Source organism: Microcebus murinus, chromosome 6, assembly GCF_040939455.1.
Source record: "Microcebus murinus isolate Inina chromosome 6, M.murinus_Inina_mat1.0, whole genome shotgun sequence".
NCBI lineage: Eukaryota > Metazoa > Chordata > Mammalia > Primates > Cheirogaleidae > Microcebus > Microcebus murinus.
The window spans coordinates 22,899,187-22,917,520 of record NC_134109.1 but is presented as its reverse complement, the minus strand read 5'-3'; the positions used below and the strand labels follow the sequence as shown (position 1 = coordinate 22,917,520).

General features: G+C 40.0%; 1 protein-coding gene across 23 annotated transcripts in view; it reads left to right on the top strand.

Moving 5' to 3' along the window:
• NRXN3 (neurexin 3) overlaps window positions 1–18,334 on the top strand; it is a 1,566,790-nt gene that overhangs the window by 1,354,846 nt on the left and 193,610 nt on the right. For all 23 annotated transcript variants that reach the window (XR_012919693.1, XM_012756837.3, XM_076003830.1 and 20 more), the window contains one exon: window positions 12,450–12,621. Coding sequence is in view for 22 of the 23 variants with exons in the window: in XM_012756837.3 (XP_012612291.1) it covers window positions 12,450–12,621 (172 nt within the window). In the remaining variant the exon portion in view is untranslated. The remainder of the gene's footprint in view (window positions 1–12,449; window positions 12,622–18,334) is intronic.

Here is an 18,334-nt window from a genome sequence, read left to right as displayed (position 1 = left end):
GATTTAGAGAAATGAAGGTATTTCTGGGGAAAAAAAAAAAACAACTGTGCATAAAAATCCTTAATTTGGAAAGTCTACTGCAAATTGAAATGGGTGCTGGTTGTAGTACAGCCACCTGATGGGAGCCCTAAATGACTAGATGAGGGGATGGCCTCCCAAAGGCAGAGCTTGAGCCCTGCACTGAACAGTAAATCACTGCATCAAAGAGCAAAGGAGAAGGCAAGACAAGGAAAATGAGTTTATCTGAGAGTTTGGCATCTTGAATATTTCAAAGATTAAAGTCGTGTTTAATGGGAACCAAATGGTTCAATTATCTGGTAATGACATGGATCGGTGTCCACCTGTAGGACTTCAGTTTGAATCTAGTCCAAATAAACAAGAAGGGTGGGTTGAAGCCCTTGAGCCTCTCAGCTGGGTCCACAGAGCAAGTCCTCAGGTCACATAGGCCTTCTGGCAATTTTCCTGAAGACTGTTCAGTAGACTACGTGAAATAAATTAACAGCTGTGGTCCCCTGAGAGGTGGTCGTGTTCTACATTTCTAAAAGCACTGTCCCAAAGCAAAACCATAGCAAAGACGGAAAAGCAGTAAATGAACCAGGGATGGAGATGTTGCACTCTGGCTAGAGTCTTGCTTGCAGAAGAATGCAAAGGTGCATTATTTGTGCCAGGTGCTCAGCTGAATGTACTTAACTCTTTATGTGGTAGAAGAAACACAAAAAAATAAAAATACATTTTTCTACCCTCACAAAGCTCACCGTATGACTGGGGAAATAGAATTGTTCCATTAAAAAACAACATAGAAGTGAATCCCCACAAAGGATTGATTTTATTGTTAAGTAGCTGCTGAAGAGATTGTGGGATAACTTGAGGATAATCTGGTTAATCAAGGTTATCTCTGCAAGGGCATGTGTATAGAAGTGTTTTCAGCTCTATATGCCTGTGCACACAAGCTAGGGAAAGCTGGCCCCTCTGCAGAGAAAAGTCTCTTCTCCAGATAGGATAGTGTACTTTGTTCAACTTGGGACCAGACTAGGCCTAAGAGATTTGTCTTTTCTTTGGGTCATTCCTGGATTAATGATCACTTCATTCCTTAGAGCTCACATGGACTCTAGGTCATCCTGTTGTTTGATTCGCTCTGAAATCCGTAGTTTGTTCTGAGTCAGGTCTGTGATAGATTCACATTCCTGAAAGGGCTTTTATAGAAGTGGAGACACAAGATTCCACTAACTGCCCTGGCTGTAACTGTTTAAGGGCTAGACTAGAACTGAACTATAAATGCCTTTTGATGGAAACCAAGGGGCCTGGATTTCTCTGAACCATCATCCCGTTGCTTAAAAGAAAAGGAGAGGGTCAGAGGAACTAGCTTTTGGGTAGGTTAAGTTTTAATATCTTGTTCAAACACACACACACACACACACACATACACACACACACACATGCATGCACAAACACAAACCCACTTACATTGGCACACATACAAATAGAACTCTTTATTTCTCTAGAATTATATTTCTTAGCTTTCTGAATGACATCATTTACTATCTTTATATTGATGGATAAAATTGTAACACATAAAGAAGAGAGAGCAGAAAGAATGTTAGCGCTCTTTAAATGCCGTAATACAAATTTTCCTTCATATTGTGTGTGCATTCATTATAAAACCCCTTGGATAATCTGTGTATCCAAAGCTGCGGCTGGCTCCCAGAGGGCTTACGGTGCTTGGCATGTCACAGGGGAATGATGGCCTCGTGCTGTTCCAGGAACATTTGTTTCCTGCATTTGGCTGAAACTTGCTCGCTTTACAATTTGGTAGGGACACCGAATTCAAGTAAATTAAAATTAGGAGATGCGTTCTCTAATTATTCTATCCAAACAGCTCAACGCTGGTAGGGTGGACTCTTTTCAAAAGGTATGAGTCAGCTCCCTGTGACCTGTTTTCCAGTGTCTGGTTTGGGTCACCTTTACTAATCTCATCGGGGCCGAGGGAAAGCACTTTCCTTTTCATGCTTCTGTGCAGGGGTCCAGATGACTCTCCCCTACAGAGGCTTTGATGCCGTCATTGAGGTCATGGGGCCTGCCTTCTCCCTGTGCACTCTCGCTGTTTAACTTTTACTTTTTTTTTTCCTCCCTCTCTCTCTCTGTTGCTTTTATTATGGTGGTTGGGGGGTAAGTCCGAATCAACCTTTTAAATTAGAAATGCTGATCTTATCCAAGAGAGGATGTTATAGTGGTGATAGTTGACAATGAGGGGAACCATAAAATATCACCTGGATGAAATACCTAACTGCAACACTATCTCCGGGACACACACATACCAGAGTCCCTGCTTGTAGACAGGCACTGCTGATATATTACTATGTGCTGCCCGTTTTGTTTACGATAACTAGGAAAGGAAAAATGAGCCCCTATTTCAGTGTGTTCATCCCAAGATGATGACACAGTAGATTCCCCTTGCAGGTAAAGCAAGAAAGCTCAGTTAATCACCATTTATCACTCAAGTGTCTTGCAGATGCATTGGAGCCCTGGAGACGGAGATATTCATTGAGTTGCAATGCTATTCTTTTCTCTCATTCCATTTAATATAATAACTGAAGTCCTAACATCAGAGTGATGTGTGCTGTCTTTTAGAGTCAAGAGCCTTTAAAATGTACATGATTCACTCCCATCAAACCAGATAAATTTTTTGAAAGAAATGTTATATCATTATAATTTTAATGAGTTATAACTTCGCTCCATCTCCTCCATCACCAGACTCTTCGTAGCTACCATTGTCTTTTGCTAGAAGCCTCTAATTTATTTCCCTGCATCTGCAGCTGGCCTCCTTCAAACAGTGCTATATTGAGTTGATTTTAGTGCATAAACCACCCTCAGTGGGATCCAAGATAAATTAGTTCATGCTTAATTGGGTGGATTTTTATATATCTTCTTTTTTTTCTTATCAGGAGCATGCTATATTTGCCAGATAATAGTTGTGAAGTAGGTTCACTGCACACTGGTTACCAGCTTGCCTAAGTCCACCAAGAGGGGACACTTACAAACCCAAGTTACACGAAGTGGGTTTGTCACTTATAGATATGCAACACAGGAGAGCAAAAACCTGGGATTCTTTTCTTGTTGGTCCTCCAAGGCTAGGAAAGCTGTCCAGAGAGAATGGATTCCTGTCTGTGCATACCCTACTTGCACTGCTGCTGAGGGGCCATGGAAAAACACCCTGCTGAGAGACCCTTTAAAATGACTCTGGGTTTTATACTCTGGCAGCGACATGAGACAGTGGCTGAAGCACTGAAGGACATCCTGTTCTGGGAAGGTCTGTTTTGGCCGGTCCCTCCTTCTTCAGCATATTCTACAACATTCTTGAGAACCTCAAGTAAGAAAGGAGGGAGAACTGGGTTTGTCTAAGGGCTTTCGGAGAACTGTCCTGCAATAATTAATTAAATAGTTAAGGTATGGAACAGGCTCCTCATTTCACTGCCCCACTCCTATTGAGTTATTCTGACTACTTGAATGTAAACTATTGGTCAAAAACTGAAAAAAAAAAGAAAAAAGAGAGAAAAAAAAAAAAAAAACATGGTTAGCCTTAAATCGTGCAAGTTTCCACAGTAAGGGTCACCAAACTTTTCTGTAAAGGGCAAGAGAGTGATATTTTAGGCTTGTAGGCTACATGATCTCTGTTACAACTACTCAGCTTTGCTATTTTAGTACAAAAGCAGCCAAAGGCGATACATAAATGAAAATAAGTGCAGCTGTGTCCCAATAAAACTTTATTCATAAAAACAGGCAATAATTAGATTTGGCCCACAGTTTGCTGAGCTGTGCTCCAGGCCAATCTGCCTCCTCCAACTTTTACATAGCCATTCCTCAAACATCTCATTTAAAAACTGCCATAATCTACAGTGTATTTTCTGATGAACCTAAGTGCTGAGTCTCTTAATTTTGAAATTTTTATCTAGAAAATGGGATAGAGTTTAGGATGGAAATTTATCTGTGAGAATGACTAAAAACGTCTTACTTATTAAACCAAGCATTCTTGGTTGGTGTTTATTATTTACATAGACCCATTTACCTTGAAGCCATAATGTCAAAACAGCCTGTCACTTACTTGGAAGATAGGTCAATAGTAAAGTACTTTGAAGAATCACTAAAGGTTTCTTCATAACCACGAATAGGTCTGGAAGGGTGACTAGCTGTTTGTCCATCTCTCTTTTATAGAACAGCAGCTGCTCATCCTTGGCCTAGAATATCTGCTTCTCAGAGAAGGAATTTCTCCTTTGCTGCCCACTCAGAGCTAATCATGCATCTTCGTGGAAACTGACTAAAATGACGTAGTCTGTAGCAGAGTGTCAAGAGACTAACTTACACATGTGACTATCAAGTAGTGTTATTTTTCCAGGGAAGATGTCCTGGGAGACTAGGACACTAGCATGCACTAGCAGCAATGAGTCAATAGGGAAGAGGGTTACCAAGACCAGATAGACAAAACATCATGGGTCATGTGTACTAGACGGATGCCACCTTCTGATTCTGTGAGCTTGCATTTCAAAGTTTACACCTGCAAAGTGGACATTTGACCAACACATAGAGTAGGAGTGAGTCATAGAAATTATCAATATATGCTTAATCCTCACCTTAATTGTGGTCTAGCTTTGGGAGCTAGACCATGATTTTACACCAAACATGTAAAAATTCACACAGGTGCACACATGGGCATGCATTCACATGCATGTGTGTATTGTGCGTGTGTGTTCTGTGCATACATACACACCACACAGAGGGTTTTTATGAAGGATACATTAGATCATGCAGGCAAATGTATATAGAACAGTTTCTGTCATCTGCCATGTAATACATGCTACATGGATGTTTGCTGAGTGACTGAAGTTTTGTGCTCCCTAGTGCAGAGTTCCTCAGTAGTGGCACTACAGATATTAAAGCCAGATACTTCTGTGTTGTGTATTGTTGAATATTTACCAGTATTTCTGGCCTGTATCCACTGGACGCTAGTAGTACTCCACTTTAGTCGTGACAACCAAAAGTGTCTCCAGACATTGCCAAATGTCCCTGGGGACAGAAATCACTGCCAGTTGAAATCACTGCCTAAGTGAACCAAGACACTGATGTAAGGAGGTGGCTCCCAAACTTTTGTCTGCATTTGAATCACCTTGGGGTCTTGTGAAAATGCAGATTACTAGGCCTGACCTTAGAGTTTCTGATTCAGAGGGTCTGGCATTAGACCCCAGAATTTGCATTTCTAACAAGGTCCCAGCAGCTTATGCTGCTGGTCCCAGGACTTTATAAGTGTGTGAGTTGTAAGATGTTCTGGAAGACCTTCAGATGATTTAAATGTGTCCCCTAATTTTGAGGACCATAATGTAGTTAGTGTGAGCTCAGGGTTTAAGATCTCCCTCCTGGGCAATTGTGTGGCTCTTCATAGCTGCGGTAGAGATTTGGGGGGAAACCAAAGAATCCATGGGAGATGTTCGGTATGTACTAGATTTCAGTCAGTGCTGCACTACCAGCAATCACCTGAATCCTGCCTGGACGCTGCTCCAGGTCTTGGCACAACACTGGGGCACCTACGGAAATGAACTTTAGTATTTGCCCGGGAATTGCACTTAACTACCAAATGAGCCACTGTGACACCGGGGTCTGTGAATGAGAAATGGATGTCCAGAGCACATTTGAAGGACATGATGACACAGGATGCCACTTTGTGACCAGTGACTATTAGAGCCATGGCTTTAACTTGCTTCTTATTTACTTGCACCAGCTGTCTTGTCCTTTCTTGACTCTCCCCTCTTCAGGACAGGGTTCCTGTTGTCCTGAGCTGTCATTTGTACTCTCTCTCTCTCTCTTTTTTTTTTTTTTTTTTTTTTTTTTGCTTAGAGTTAGAGATGGAGCTGTCTTGAGCTATTTATCAGTCTTATCTCTCTTGGCCCTCTGTTAGCATTTCAGACTGTGGATCTAATCCGCTTTAATTGATTGACCTCGTGCAACCAGACATCAGCAAAACACCAAATGAAGTCAACTACAGCCAGGGGAGAGGTGGCTGTAACTTTTCTGGGTGTGTGCAAAGGTCATTGAAGCCTGTGAAGATTTAGGAAAGGAGAAATCATTTCCAAGCCATTTAACATGAATTTTCTAGGGATAATATGTACAGATTCTGGATTCAATAATCTCGAATGGGAGATAGTTATTCCAAATAGGGCAGGATCTTACAGGGAGTGTACAAATGCCTCTGACTCATCTGTTGTCTGTGAGGTCATCGTGTCTCACCCAGCATCCCCGCCGACATCACTGTTGTCACCATCTACATCCTCACCGTTAACATCTTTGTCATATCATTGTTTGTAGACCCCTTCAGAATTTGCCAAGACTTCAGTCATTTCTCTTAAGTATTATTTAACACAGGTGTTATTATTGTTATTGTCTTTGTATTGTTTTTTTTTTTTTTTTTTTTTACCATTTTTCATATAGTTAGCTTGAAACTCATATAGTTGAGGGACCTGCTCAAGGTCACATGGACAAAAAGATGTGCAGCCTTGACTGGGACCAGGGCCTTTAATTCTAAATCTCAAACTCTTCTAGAACTCAAAGCAGACATGTTATTCTGCCCTGCTCTTCCTTCTACGGCCACATTGACACTTCTCCAGGGAGAGGGGGAACTGGGTCATTGTCATGAGGTGATAATGGAAATTTGAACCATCTTCAAGCTCCACATCTGGGTGATTCCTGAAAGGCTTGTTGATGCAGAGACCTGGTCTTTTACATCTCTTCAATCCTTTAATAGTGCATGGCTCTGCACACAGAAAGTGCTCACTCAGTGCTCATGAACTAACAATTGCCCTGAGTATAGAACAAGAGGACCATAACACTGAAAAACTAGAGACTAATGATTTTCACTGAAAGATAGTTAACAGTCACAAAAGAACTCCAACTACATTCTATTAAATTGAGAATATTTTATTCTAAAGAACTTCAATAAAGTCCTCATCAGTCCAAATTATCTGATGAAGTAAGTTGTACCTCATCTTTTTATATTTTACAGATTGCATTTATACAGCATAATAAGCTAATATGTTTTTGCTAAGATTTATTGCACAATATCAGAATATATTGTAATGTATTACCAATTATCTATTTCATCCTATACTATTAAAATACTATTTAGCTTCTTGTGGTAAAAAATACTCTCATAATTTGTTTCTATCAAAACCACATATTCCAATTCATTATTTATGCATTCACTTATTCATGAATTTAACAAAAGCAGACCTAAAATATATAATGTAACATATATGCTCTTTTATATAAATAATTCTGCTGTAACATGTAATACATGTGACTGAAACATTAACACATGGAAAATGCAGGGGTTTTAGAATCAGATAGACTTGGATTCCAGTTTTTTTTTTTTTTTTTTTTTTTGAGACAGAGTCTCGCTTTGTTGCCCAGGCTAGAGTGAGTGCCGTGGCGTCAGCCTAGCTCACAGCAACCTCAAACTCCTGGGCTCGAGTGATCCTTCTGCCTCAGCCTCCCGGGTAGCTGGGACTACAGGCATGCGCCACCATGCCCGGCTAATTTTTTATATATATATCAGTTGGCCAATTAATTTCTTTCTATTTATAGTAGAGACGGGGTCTCGCTCTTGCTCAGGCTGGTTTTGAACTCCTGACCTTGAGCAATCCGCCCGCCTCGGCCTCCCAAGAGCTAGGATTACAGGCGTGAGCCACCACGCCCGGCCAGGGATTCCAGTTTTAAATAAGCCTTTTATTGTGTGAATTCCCTGGTGGGTAATTGTGAGATTTTAAAAATAATTATATGCAAAAATATTTACTGACAACACTCTCTGTCCACCCAGATAGTCTGGATTACGCTGCAGTAACAAGCAGCCTTAAACACTCGGTGGTGTAAAGCCACCAAGCTTTCTTCAGTCACCCTCTGTGTCCATCAAAAGCTGGCATGTTGCCTTCCTCACTCAGTGACACACACTGACAAAACAACCACTACCAGAAACTTGCTGGGCGCAGTGGGTGACAGCAAAATAGAGAACTCTGGTGGATCTCACCCTGATGGCTCAGAAATGACATCCCATTTATTAGTTAACATTGGTCTCTTGGCCCCACCCACCACAAGGCAAGCCTGAAGGTCTCTCTTACTGTGAGCCCATAGCGGGGAAGAATTAGAACAATGTGGTAAACAGTGACACTTATTACTTTATTTACTATGATCCAGACTTTGCAATGGGTATGGAAGGCCTTCTAGTACCCGGGCCACAGGAGGCATCGTTTACATGTTGTTTTCCTTGTGTTATTGCCTAGAACTGAACTAAGAAATTCTGTGAAGCCTAGCCGTGAAGATACTGAGAGCTGCTTCCATTGTACACCTCGCGGCATGCATTTGAAAATCCCAGTTCTGTTTCTGTCAACTGCAATTTTCTATAATAGAGGATGGTGCATTCTGCCCTCCCCGGGGACATTCTGGAATGAATGAAGAGATAGCCTTCAGGGAGATCTTTATTCCTGAGGATTTTTCTTGCCTCCGTGCATGCCTCCTCCTAACACCTGACCGTGGTGTTGGTAGCATCTCTTGAAGCATCTCGGCAGCAATAACTATGATGGCTGATAGAGCATCAGAAAGCTGGTGCTGGATTAATTTGGGGAACCAGGTGGGCTCGTAAACAGTCGATATTGATGAAGAATGATTTACTGGCTATTTAAAGACAGCTGTTTTCTGTGCTATTCAGCTTTATTCCTGAATGCACTTGAGGATTCTTTGGGAATGTCTTCTGATTTACTGTTTGTCTTTGTTTTTAATATCAAGGAAGAACATAGATTGAAGTGATTGCCTTGGTAGCAACTTTAGTGGTGATGGGTGAGGGGTTATTCAAAGTGATAGACATGCTGGTTTTGCAGCTACACTTTGCTTGTCTTAGAGAGACTTATAAAAGGCACCAAAGAATGTGGAGAGATAGCAACTCCAAAACAGTGACAGGAAATCAACCCTGTATAAATTTTTTAAAATATATTCTGTTTGCTAAAATTCACATTTAATTTCACAATACGTCTTGATGACAGTGTCCGCCAAACCAACCGGTCCTATACTCATGCCACTACTTTCAATTACACTAATGAAAGGAAAGAAGACTGACATTTATTGAGGTCCAAAAATATGCACAGCCACATGCCAGGTGCTTCACACGTATGTGCTCTCTTGTAATCCTTCAGAGGTAGCAATTGGCCTCTCCTCCCCTCCACACATCCCTTTAAAGGAGAAAAACCAGAAGTTAAATAACCAGACCAGGGTCATCCAGCTTTAAAAGCCAAAGCTGTCATTGGAACCATGCTGTGCTAAAACCCACATTTATCCTGTTGAACCAATTAACTTCTCCAATAATCACAGAGTGTTATATATACATGGTAGAATGATTGGATGGTCCCTTCTCCCGATCTCATTTATCTCTTATATTTACGTAATGTTTTATTACTGATAAAGTACTGTCATATTCATCATATGAATCATATTATTTTTATCCTTACAATAACCCTACGATGTATGTAAAGCTGACATCTTGTCCCCATCATGTATTATCAAGAAATGAATTCAGAAAAGTAACTTGCCCAAGGTCAGTCAGGGCTAACTCCAAAGCCAGTGTATTCCCTCTCTTGTTTCTTCTCTTCCATAGACACATGAGCCAGCGGAGTTGATTTTCATGGCAGCTGAGCATGATAGATTGGAGCCTGGGCAACTACATGGGTATTTGCCACAAGGCTTCCATGACTTGTAATGAACTGAAACAAAGCATTTAGCTGCAGATTATAATGCCACCGTGGTCCCATGACAAATGGCAAGGAGGTTGCAGTAATGAAATCTTATTACTACAAGTACAGAGACCACATCTGAGGTCTAGCACAGCCACATTTACCACTGTGGGAAATGAAACACCTGGGTAAGGGGCTCCACTGACTTTGGTGGCATGCTAACAGGATTAAGGAGATCTCTCTGAAACAGTGATTACAATGGCAAATGTGTGGTGCCTAAGATAAGGACCAAATATTTATTCTGGCAGAGATTAAATCTTTTCTTTTCCCAAATCTAATATGGATCTTGCAGAGAATCTGCACAAGACTGTATCTCGCTGATCAGCCAACTCACTGAGCCAGAACTGTACTTTGCCACTGCTGTTGCTGAAAAGCTGCAGAACGCTGGTTTAAAGGTCTCCTCTCTCCTTCCTAAAACTGTTCTCCATCCATGATTAATTAGTGACTCAGAGGTGAATTGAATCACCAGCCATCCTTTCTATGCATTCAAGATTTATGTACTGGGTTCTCATTGTAGAACAGTGGCGCAATAAACAGCCCACATCTGCGGGGCGGGCAGAGGAGTAATGGAGTCTGCAGTCCTGCTTTCTCAACTCCTCCAGTCCTTTCATTCTGCTAAGCAGGTTATGACTCAGGTTATTATAGCCTTGCTTATTTAGGCATGAGGGTGATTGGGTACCAACACACACACACACACACACACACCCTTAGAAAAGAGAAAGCAGAAAAGTCGTGTTGCCATTTCTGAATTCCTTGAGAATCAAGGAGGAAGAATAAAATGGATGATAGTATTAATTATGATCATAAAAGCCACAAAAAGAACCCATAATCAGGTTTATTTATTCATGCATTACAATTTAATGCTAGATACTTTGCTTAGTGTAGAGATGCAGAGATAAAACAAAACAAAACTGAGAACATAGTGGTCTCAATAAACAGAGATTTAAGAAATCATGAGTGTGTTTAGTTACCATTTGGGGAGGCACCTGGGTCACCTTTCCCAGAGAACAGAACATGGTAATTGCAGACATCATTTCACACTGTATACTATGTTATCAGGGCATAGAGGAAATAATGATATCTCTTCTGCATCTCAGCATCCTTGAATGCTGACAACATCTTTAGTCAATCAGTCCATATTTCTCCCTTCTAATATCAAGCCTCCTGGGTACCTGTCTATCCTTTCATTGCATATAAGATGAATTCACATACTAAATGACAAATGACAAGTTGAGGAAAACCTCTCTTTTAGGAAAATAAGTGAAAGGTACCAAACTCTATGGAAACCAGTGTGTATCCCACCAGAAGCCTTAATTTCTTGACTTTAAGCATTGTAGGTGTTTAATGAATATTGCATTTATGTATTTATTGAATGAATGAATGAATGAAACAAATTATTAAACCTGTTATTCAGTGAAATCTTTTCTGTATCTAATTTATATGGATTCTGAAATTCTTTTCACATATTCTTCTCCTCTTTCTCTCTTCCTTTTTCTCCTTCTACTTCTTGAATAAGGACATAAAAGATGACAAAGTCTAGTGAATAAATATTGTGACTCAGTCCTGTAGAATGTCAGAATTCCAACTAAATTTTATTATCCTGTGTTCTCAACCTCTTGCCAATCCTGCTGACACCCTGCAATGCTGTGATGCCTTTCCAAGAGATTGTGAGAGGCTGATTGTATTTCATCAGTAAGAGTACTTTCATTTTACACCTCATTGTGAATACTAATCTCAACTCATGGTAGTAGCCAATTGTTAGAGGAGAAGAGTAAGAGTTTTAATAGCATTATTATTTATGCTTTGGTGTTTTTGTGCATCATCCAGGAGGCGGATGATGCCATCCCTAGCACCATCACCATCTCCACAGTTATCATCTTCATTGCCATAGTGTTAGTTTTCTCAAATTCATTGCAATTTCCATTCTTATAAGTCTTTCTTGGCCACAGAGGTTCTCTTCTGCTATGTGCATTAGCGACAGCATTGAGTGTTACATCTCTCTTTGTTGTTAACATGAAGAGTAGGGCTACAAGTATGGGAGAAGTGGCAGCTGTCTGCTTGTGAAAACTCCAGCTTAGTCTCACTGGCCTCTACTGAGGATACGTTTTCCATAGGGTTTAGACCTGCAGAAAGAATGATTAGTCTATAATACCAGCCACTCTGACATTGGCTCCTAACCATTCTATACTTCTCCCCTTTGATTTGATTGCCCCCAAACATGCAGACAAGCTCATATTTGCTCTTGAATTGAAAATCAGAATTGAGAAATGATTTAGGTTTCAGTGTCTTTCTGGTCTCTCTTAGAAAACAGGCCTAATTCATCTCAGATAAATGAACTTTGCATTGTCATTGCATAGTTGCTAGGTAGTTCCAGGCTTGATATCTGTGGAGGGCAATTGAATGGTGTAACTTGGGTAGTGCAGCCTGTGAGAGCAATTTGGGTGGCTTTATGCCATTGGTTTTTATGTTCAGGATGAAAGCCTATGGAGAAATATAGAATACTATTATTAACTTCATGCTGACAGCTCCCTCTGGGCACCTACAGGTTTATTGCTAGTTGGAGGATCAACTTGAAAGGGAGAAAACCTTGTGGTTGGTGATAACTATGCCTTTTGTGTTTCTTTATTACAGGAACAGGGGAAAATTGGAGTCGTGTTCAATATTGGCACAGTTGACATCTCCATCAAAGAGGAGAGAACCCCCGTAAATGATGGTAAATACCACGTGGTGCGCTTCACCAGGAATGGAGGCAATGCCACGCTGCAGGTGGACAACTGGCCAGTGAATGAACATTACCCTACAGGTACCTGTTGTACTCTTAATAGTCACACTCTCTTTTACTTTCCCATTTTCACTTCTAAATGGTGATTTTCTCATGCCTGTCACCAAATCACAAAACACTGAGTGAAGCTCACATCCATGTTTTTTGAAGATCAGTTATTTCTTGAGGACTTGATCCAGCGTAGGGAACTTCTGGAGACTTACTAACTATGCACTGAACACTTTTTGTCAACCTTTAACTGATACTGCCTGACTGGCTCATACTGAAGACAATCACTGTAGGTTTTCCTGGGTGCTGCATATGGTGGTAGAGGAGAGAAGGAAACCATCTCGAGCTATTGTCAATAATTATGGGATCATCAACTTGAGATCTGGACTTTGTGATGTCATTTAGTCAGGTGTGGTTGAAGGTACAGACAGCCAGAGGTTCCAGAAAGACTGTGAAAGGAAGTTTTGTTAAATTGGAATTGATGAACAGCAAGTCAGGGTGACAGTGAGAGAAAAAAATAAGGGTGTAATGTTATTCATTTGATTGACTTTGCCAATTATTGTTTTTCTCTCAACCTGCCTTGATATTCAGAGGTTGGTCCTCATAGTTGTTGTTTTTTTTTTTTTTTTTTTTTTTAATTATTTTTTTTTATTTTGGCATATTATGGGGGTACAGATTTTAAGGTTTCAATAAATGCCCATTTCCCCCCCTCCCCCCAAAAGTCTGAGTCTCCATCATGACCATCCCCCAGATGGTGCACATCTCACTCACTATGTATGTATATACCCGCCCCCCTCCCCCCTCCCACCTGCCCAATACCCTATTACTGTAGCACCTATGTGTCCACTTAGGTGCTACTCAGTTAATACCAGTTTGCTGGAGAATATATCTGGTGCTTGTTTTTCCATTCTTGGGATACTTCACTTAGTAGTATGGGTTCCAGCTCTAACCAGGAAAATATAAGGTGTGCTATATCACCATTGTTTCTTAGAGCTGAATAGTACTCCATGGTGTACATATACCACATTTTATTAATCCATTCTTTGATTGATGGGCACTTGGGCTGTTTCCACAGCCTTGCAATTATGAATTGTGCTGCTATAAACATTCGAGTGCAGGTGTCTTTTTTGTAGAGTGTCACTGGATCATTTGGGTAGATGCCCAGCAATGGGATTGCTGGATCAAATGGTAGATTCACTTGTATCGCTTTAAGGTATCTCCATATTGCTTTCCACAGAGGTTGAACTAGTTTGCAGTCCCACCAGCAGTGTAGGAGTGTTCCTCTCTCTCCGCAACCACGCCAGCATTTATTGTTTGGAGATTTTTTGATAAAGGCCATTCTCACTGGGGTTAAGTGATATCTCATTGTGGTTTTGATTTGCATTTCCCTGATGATTAGAGATGTTGAGCATTTCTTCATATGTTTGTTGGCCATTCTTCTGTCTTCTTTAGAAAAATTTCTGTTCAAGTCCTTTGCCCACTTTTTAATGGGGTTATTTGATTTTTTCTTCCTAATTTTCGTGAGTTCTAAGTATATTCTAGTTATCAGTCCCTTATCGGATGCATAGGATGCAAAAATTTTCTCCCATTCTGTAGGTTGTCTGTTTACTTTCGTGACTATTTCTTTGGCTGTGCAGAAGCTTTGTAGTTTGATCATGTCCCATTTATTTATTTTTGTTGCTGCTGTGATTGCCTTTGGGGACTTCTTCATAAACTCTTTGCCCAGGCCGATGTCTAGGAGAGTGTTTCCAACTTTTTCCTCTAGAGTTCTAATAGTTTCATATCTTAGGTTTAAGTCTGTTATCCAGCGTGAGTTGGTTTTTGTGAGAGGTGAAAGGTGTGGGTCCTGTTTTAGCCTTCTACAGGTGGCTATCCAGTTTTCCCAGCACCATTTATTGAAGAGGGATTCTTTTCCCCAGCGTATGTTTTTGTCTGCTTTGTCAAAGATGAGACGGCTATATGAGGATGGTTTTATATCAGGATTCTCACATCTGTTCCACTGGTCAATATTCCTGTTTTTGTGCCAATACCATATTGTTTTAATTACTACAGCTTTGTAGTATAGTTTAATATCTGGCATATTAATGCCTCCCATTTTGTTTTTGTTGCCTAGAATTGCTCTTGATATTCGGGGTCTTCTTTGGTTCCATACGAAGCGTAAAATTATTTTTTCTATATCTGTGAAGAATACTGATGGGATTTTAATAGGTATTGCATTGAATCTGTAGATCAGTTTGGGTAGTATAGACATTTTGACGATATTGAGTCTGCCGATCCACGAGCATGGTATGGATTTCCATCTGTTTACATCCTCTGCTATTTCCTTCCTCAGTGTTTCATAGTTCTCCCTGTAGAGGTCTTTTACCTCTTTGGTTAAATATATTCCTAGGTACTTTAATTTCTTTGTTGCTATTGTGAAGGGAATTGAGTCTTTGATTTGGTTCTCAATTAGATTGTTGTTGGCGTATATGAATGCCTCTGATTTCTGTGTATTAATTTTGTATCCTGAGACTTTACTAAATTCATTGATCAGTTCCAGGAGTTTCTTGGTTGAATCCTTGGGGTTTTCTAGATACAATATCATATCATCAGCAAACAGTGAAAGTTTGATCTCTTCTGCCCCTATTTGGATACCTTTGATTCCATTTTCCTGTCTGATTGCTGTAGCCAAGACTTCCAGCACTATGTTGAATAGAAGTGGAGATAGTGGGCAGCCTTGTCTGGTTCCAGTTCTAAGTGGGAATGATTTCAGTCTTTCCCCATTCAGTATGATGTTGGCTACGGGTCTGTCATATATGGCTTGTATCATTTTTAGGTATGTCCCTTCTATGCCTATTTTCTTAAGTGTTCGTATCATGAAAGGGTGTTGAATTTTGTCAAAAGCTTTTTCTGCATCTATTGAAAGAATCATGTGGTCTTTGTTTTTGCTTCTGTTGATGTGGTGAATTGCATTTATAGATTTACGTATGTTGAACCATCCCTGCATCCCTGGGATGAAGCCCACTTGGTCGTGGTGGATTATTTTTTTGATAAGTGTCTGGATTCGGTTAGCTAAGATTTTGTTGAAAATTTTTGCATCTATATTCATTAGGGATATTGGTCTGTAGTTTTCTTTTTTTGTTGCATCCTTTCCTGGTTTTGGTATCAGAGTAATATTCGCTTCATAAAAGGTGTCGGGGAGGTTTCCGTTCTTCTCGATGTTGTGGAATAGTTTCTGCAAGATAGGTACTAGTTCTTCTTTGTAAGTATGGTAAAATTCAGGTGTGAAGCCATCTGGACCGGGACTTTTCTTTTTAGGGAGAATTTTAATTGCTGTTTCTATTTCAGCTGTTGAGATTGGTCTGTTCAGGGAATCTATTTCTTCCTGGTTGAGCCTAGGGAGGCTGTGTGTTTCTAGAAATTTGTCCATTTCCTCCACATTTTCCAGTTTGTGTGCATAAAGATTTTTGTAGTATTCATAAATTGTATCTTGTATCTCTTTGGGATCAGTTGTGATATCTCCTTTTTCATTCCTGATGGAGCTTATTAGAGATTTCTCTTTTCTGCTTTTCGTTAGCTTAGCCAATGGCGTGTCAATTTTGTTTATTTTTTCAAAGAACCAACTTTTTGTTTTATTAATCTCCTGAATAGCTTTCCTGTTTTCAATTTCGTTTAGTTCTGATTTGATCTTGTTGATTTCACTTCTTCTGCTGGGTTTGGGGTTGGTCTGTTCTTCTTTTTCCAGCTCTTTGAGTCGTTTCATTAGATTGTCTATTTGTGATCTTCTTGCCTTTTGGTTATAGGCATTTATGGAGATAAACTTTCCTCTCAGAACTGCTTTAGCTGTGTCCCAGAGGAGTTGATAACTTGTCTCTCCATTGTCGTTTTCTTCATAGAAGTTTTTTATTTCCGTCTTGATTTCTTCATTTACGAAGTAATCATTTAGTAGGAGGTTGTTTAATTTCCACGTTTTTGTGTAGAAATGTGAGTTTCTGTTAGGGTTGATTTCTAGTTTTATTCCACTGTGATCTGAGAAAGTACATGGTATGATTTCTATTTTTTTAAATTTCTTGAGATTTTCTTTGTGTCCTAGGATATGGTCAATCTTAGAGAATGTCCCGTGAGCTGATGAGAAGAACGTATATTCAGTGGATTTTGGGTAGAATGTTCTGTAGATGTCTGTCAGACCCAATTGTTCTAGAGTTTTGTTTAAGTCCATTATTTCTTTATTAATTTTCTGTTTGGAGGATCTGTCTCGTGCCGTCAGTGGGGTGTTGAAATCTCCGGCGATTATGGAGTTGCTATTAATCCATTTGCTTAGCTCCAGTAAGGTTTGCTTTATGAATCTGGGTGCACCTAAGTTGGGTGCATATATATTTAAAATTGTTATCTCTTCTTGTTGGACTGTGCCCTTCACCATTATATAATGACCCTCTTTGTCTTTTACTACTTTTGTTGGTTTAAAAACTAAATCGTCTGAAATTAGAACTGCCACACCAGCCTTCTTTTGGTTTCTATTTGCTTGGAATATTGATCTCCACCCTTTTATTTTTAGTCTATGTGCATCCTTGCAGGTTAAATGTGTTTCCTGAAGACAGCATATACTTGGCCTGTATTTTCTTATCCATTCAGCCAGCCTATGTCTCTTGAGTGGAGAGTTTAAGCCATTCACATTTATTGAGAGAACTGATAGGTAAGGTAGATTACTGATCATTCTGTTGGGTTGGATGTTGTTGCTATGATTTCTGTCTTGAGCCATTGTAATATCTGGCCTTTAATATCTTTGGGTTTTGGTTGTTTTTATATCCATGGATTATTATTATGATGTTCCGTGCATAACGCTGTTTTAAGTACTTCTTGTAGGGCTGGTCTTGTCTTGGTGAATTCTCTGAGCCTTTGCTTGTCTGAGAATGTTTTTATTTCTCCTTCATATATGAAGCTTAGTTTTGCAGGGAATAATATTCTAGGCTGGGCATTGTTTTGTTTCAAAAGAGTGAGAATGGGGCCCCAGTCTCTCCTTGCTTGTAAAGTCTCATTAGAGAAGTCTGATGTTATTCGAATTGGCTTTCCCTTGTATGTCACTTGCTTCTTTTGTCTTACAGCTCTTAGAAGGGCCTCTTTAGTTGATACTTTGGTCAGTCTGATGACTGCATGACGTGACGTCTTCCTGTTTGCATTGAATCTCCCAGGGGTCCTCTGGGCTTCTTGAACTTGTATATCGAGATTTTGAGCAAGGCCTGGGAAATTTTCCTCTATTATATCTTCAAAAAGCTTGTCCAGCCCTTGAGTGTTGTCTTCCTCCCCTTCGGCTAAACCTATGACCCTCACGTTAGGTTTTTTCACATAATCCCACAGCTCTTGTAGGCTTTGGTCTTTTCTCTTGTTTCTCTGCTGTATTTCTGTGACTGATTTATTTAATTGGAAGGTGTTATCTTCAAGCTCTGAGATTCTTTCTTCTGCTTGATCTACCCTTTTATTGATCTCCACCCTTTTATTTTTAGTAAAATACCCTGTTCTTGAGACTTTCCACAGTATTTTGTAGTTCTCTGAGTTGATTCTTCATCTCCAGGACTTCGGTTAAAGTTTTCTTCACTGTGTCAATCTCTTTGTTGAACCTTTGTTCCATTTCTTGGAGGTTTTTTGTGTTTTCTTGGTGTTGGTTATTGAGTTGTTGTTGCAGCTGGGTGAGTGTTCTTATGATCCACATACGAAATTCCTTTTCTGTCATATTGGTTGCCTGATTTTGGTCGGTGTCCGTTTCTAGGGG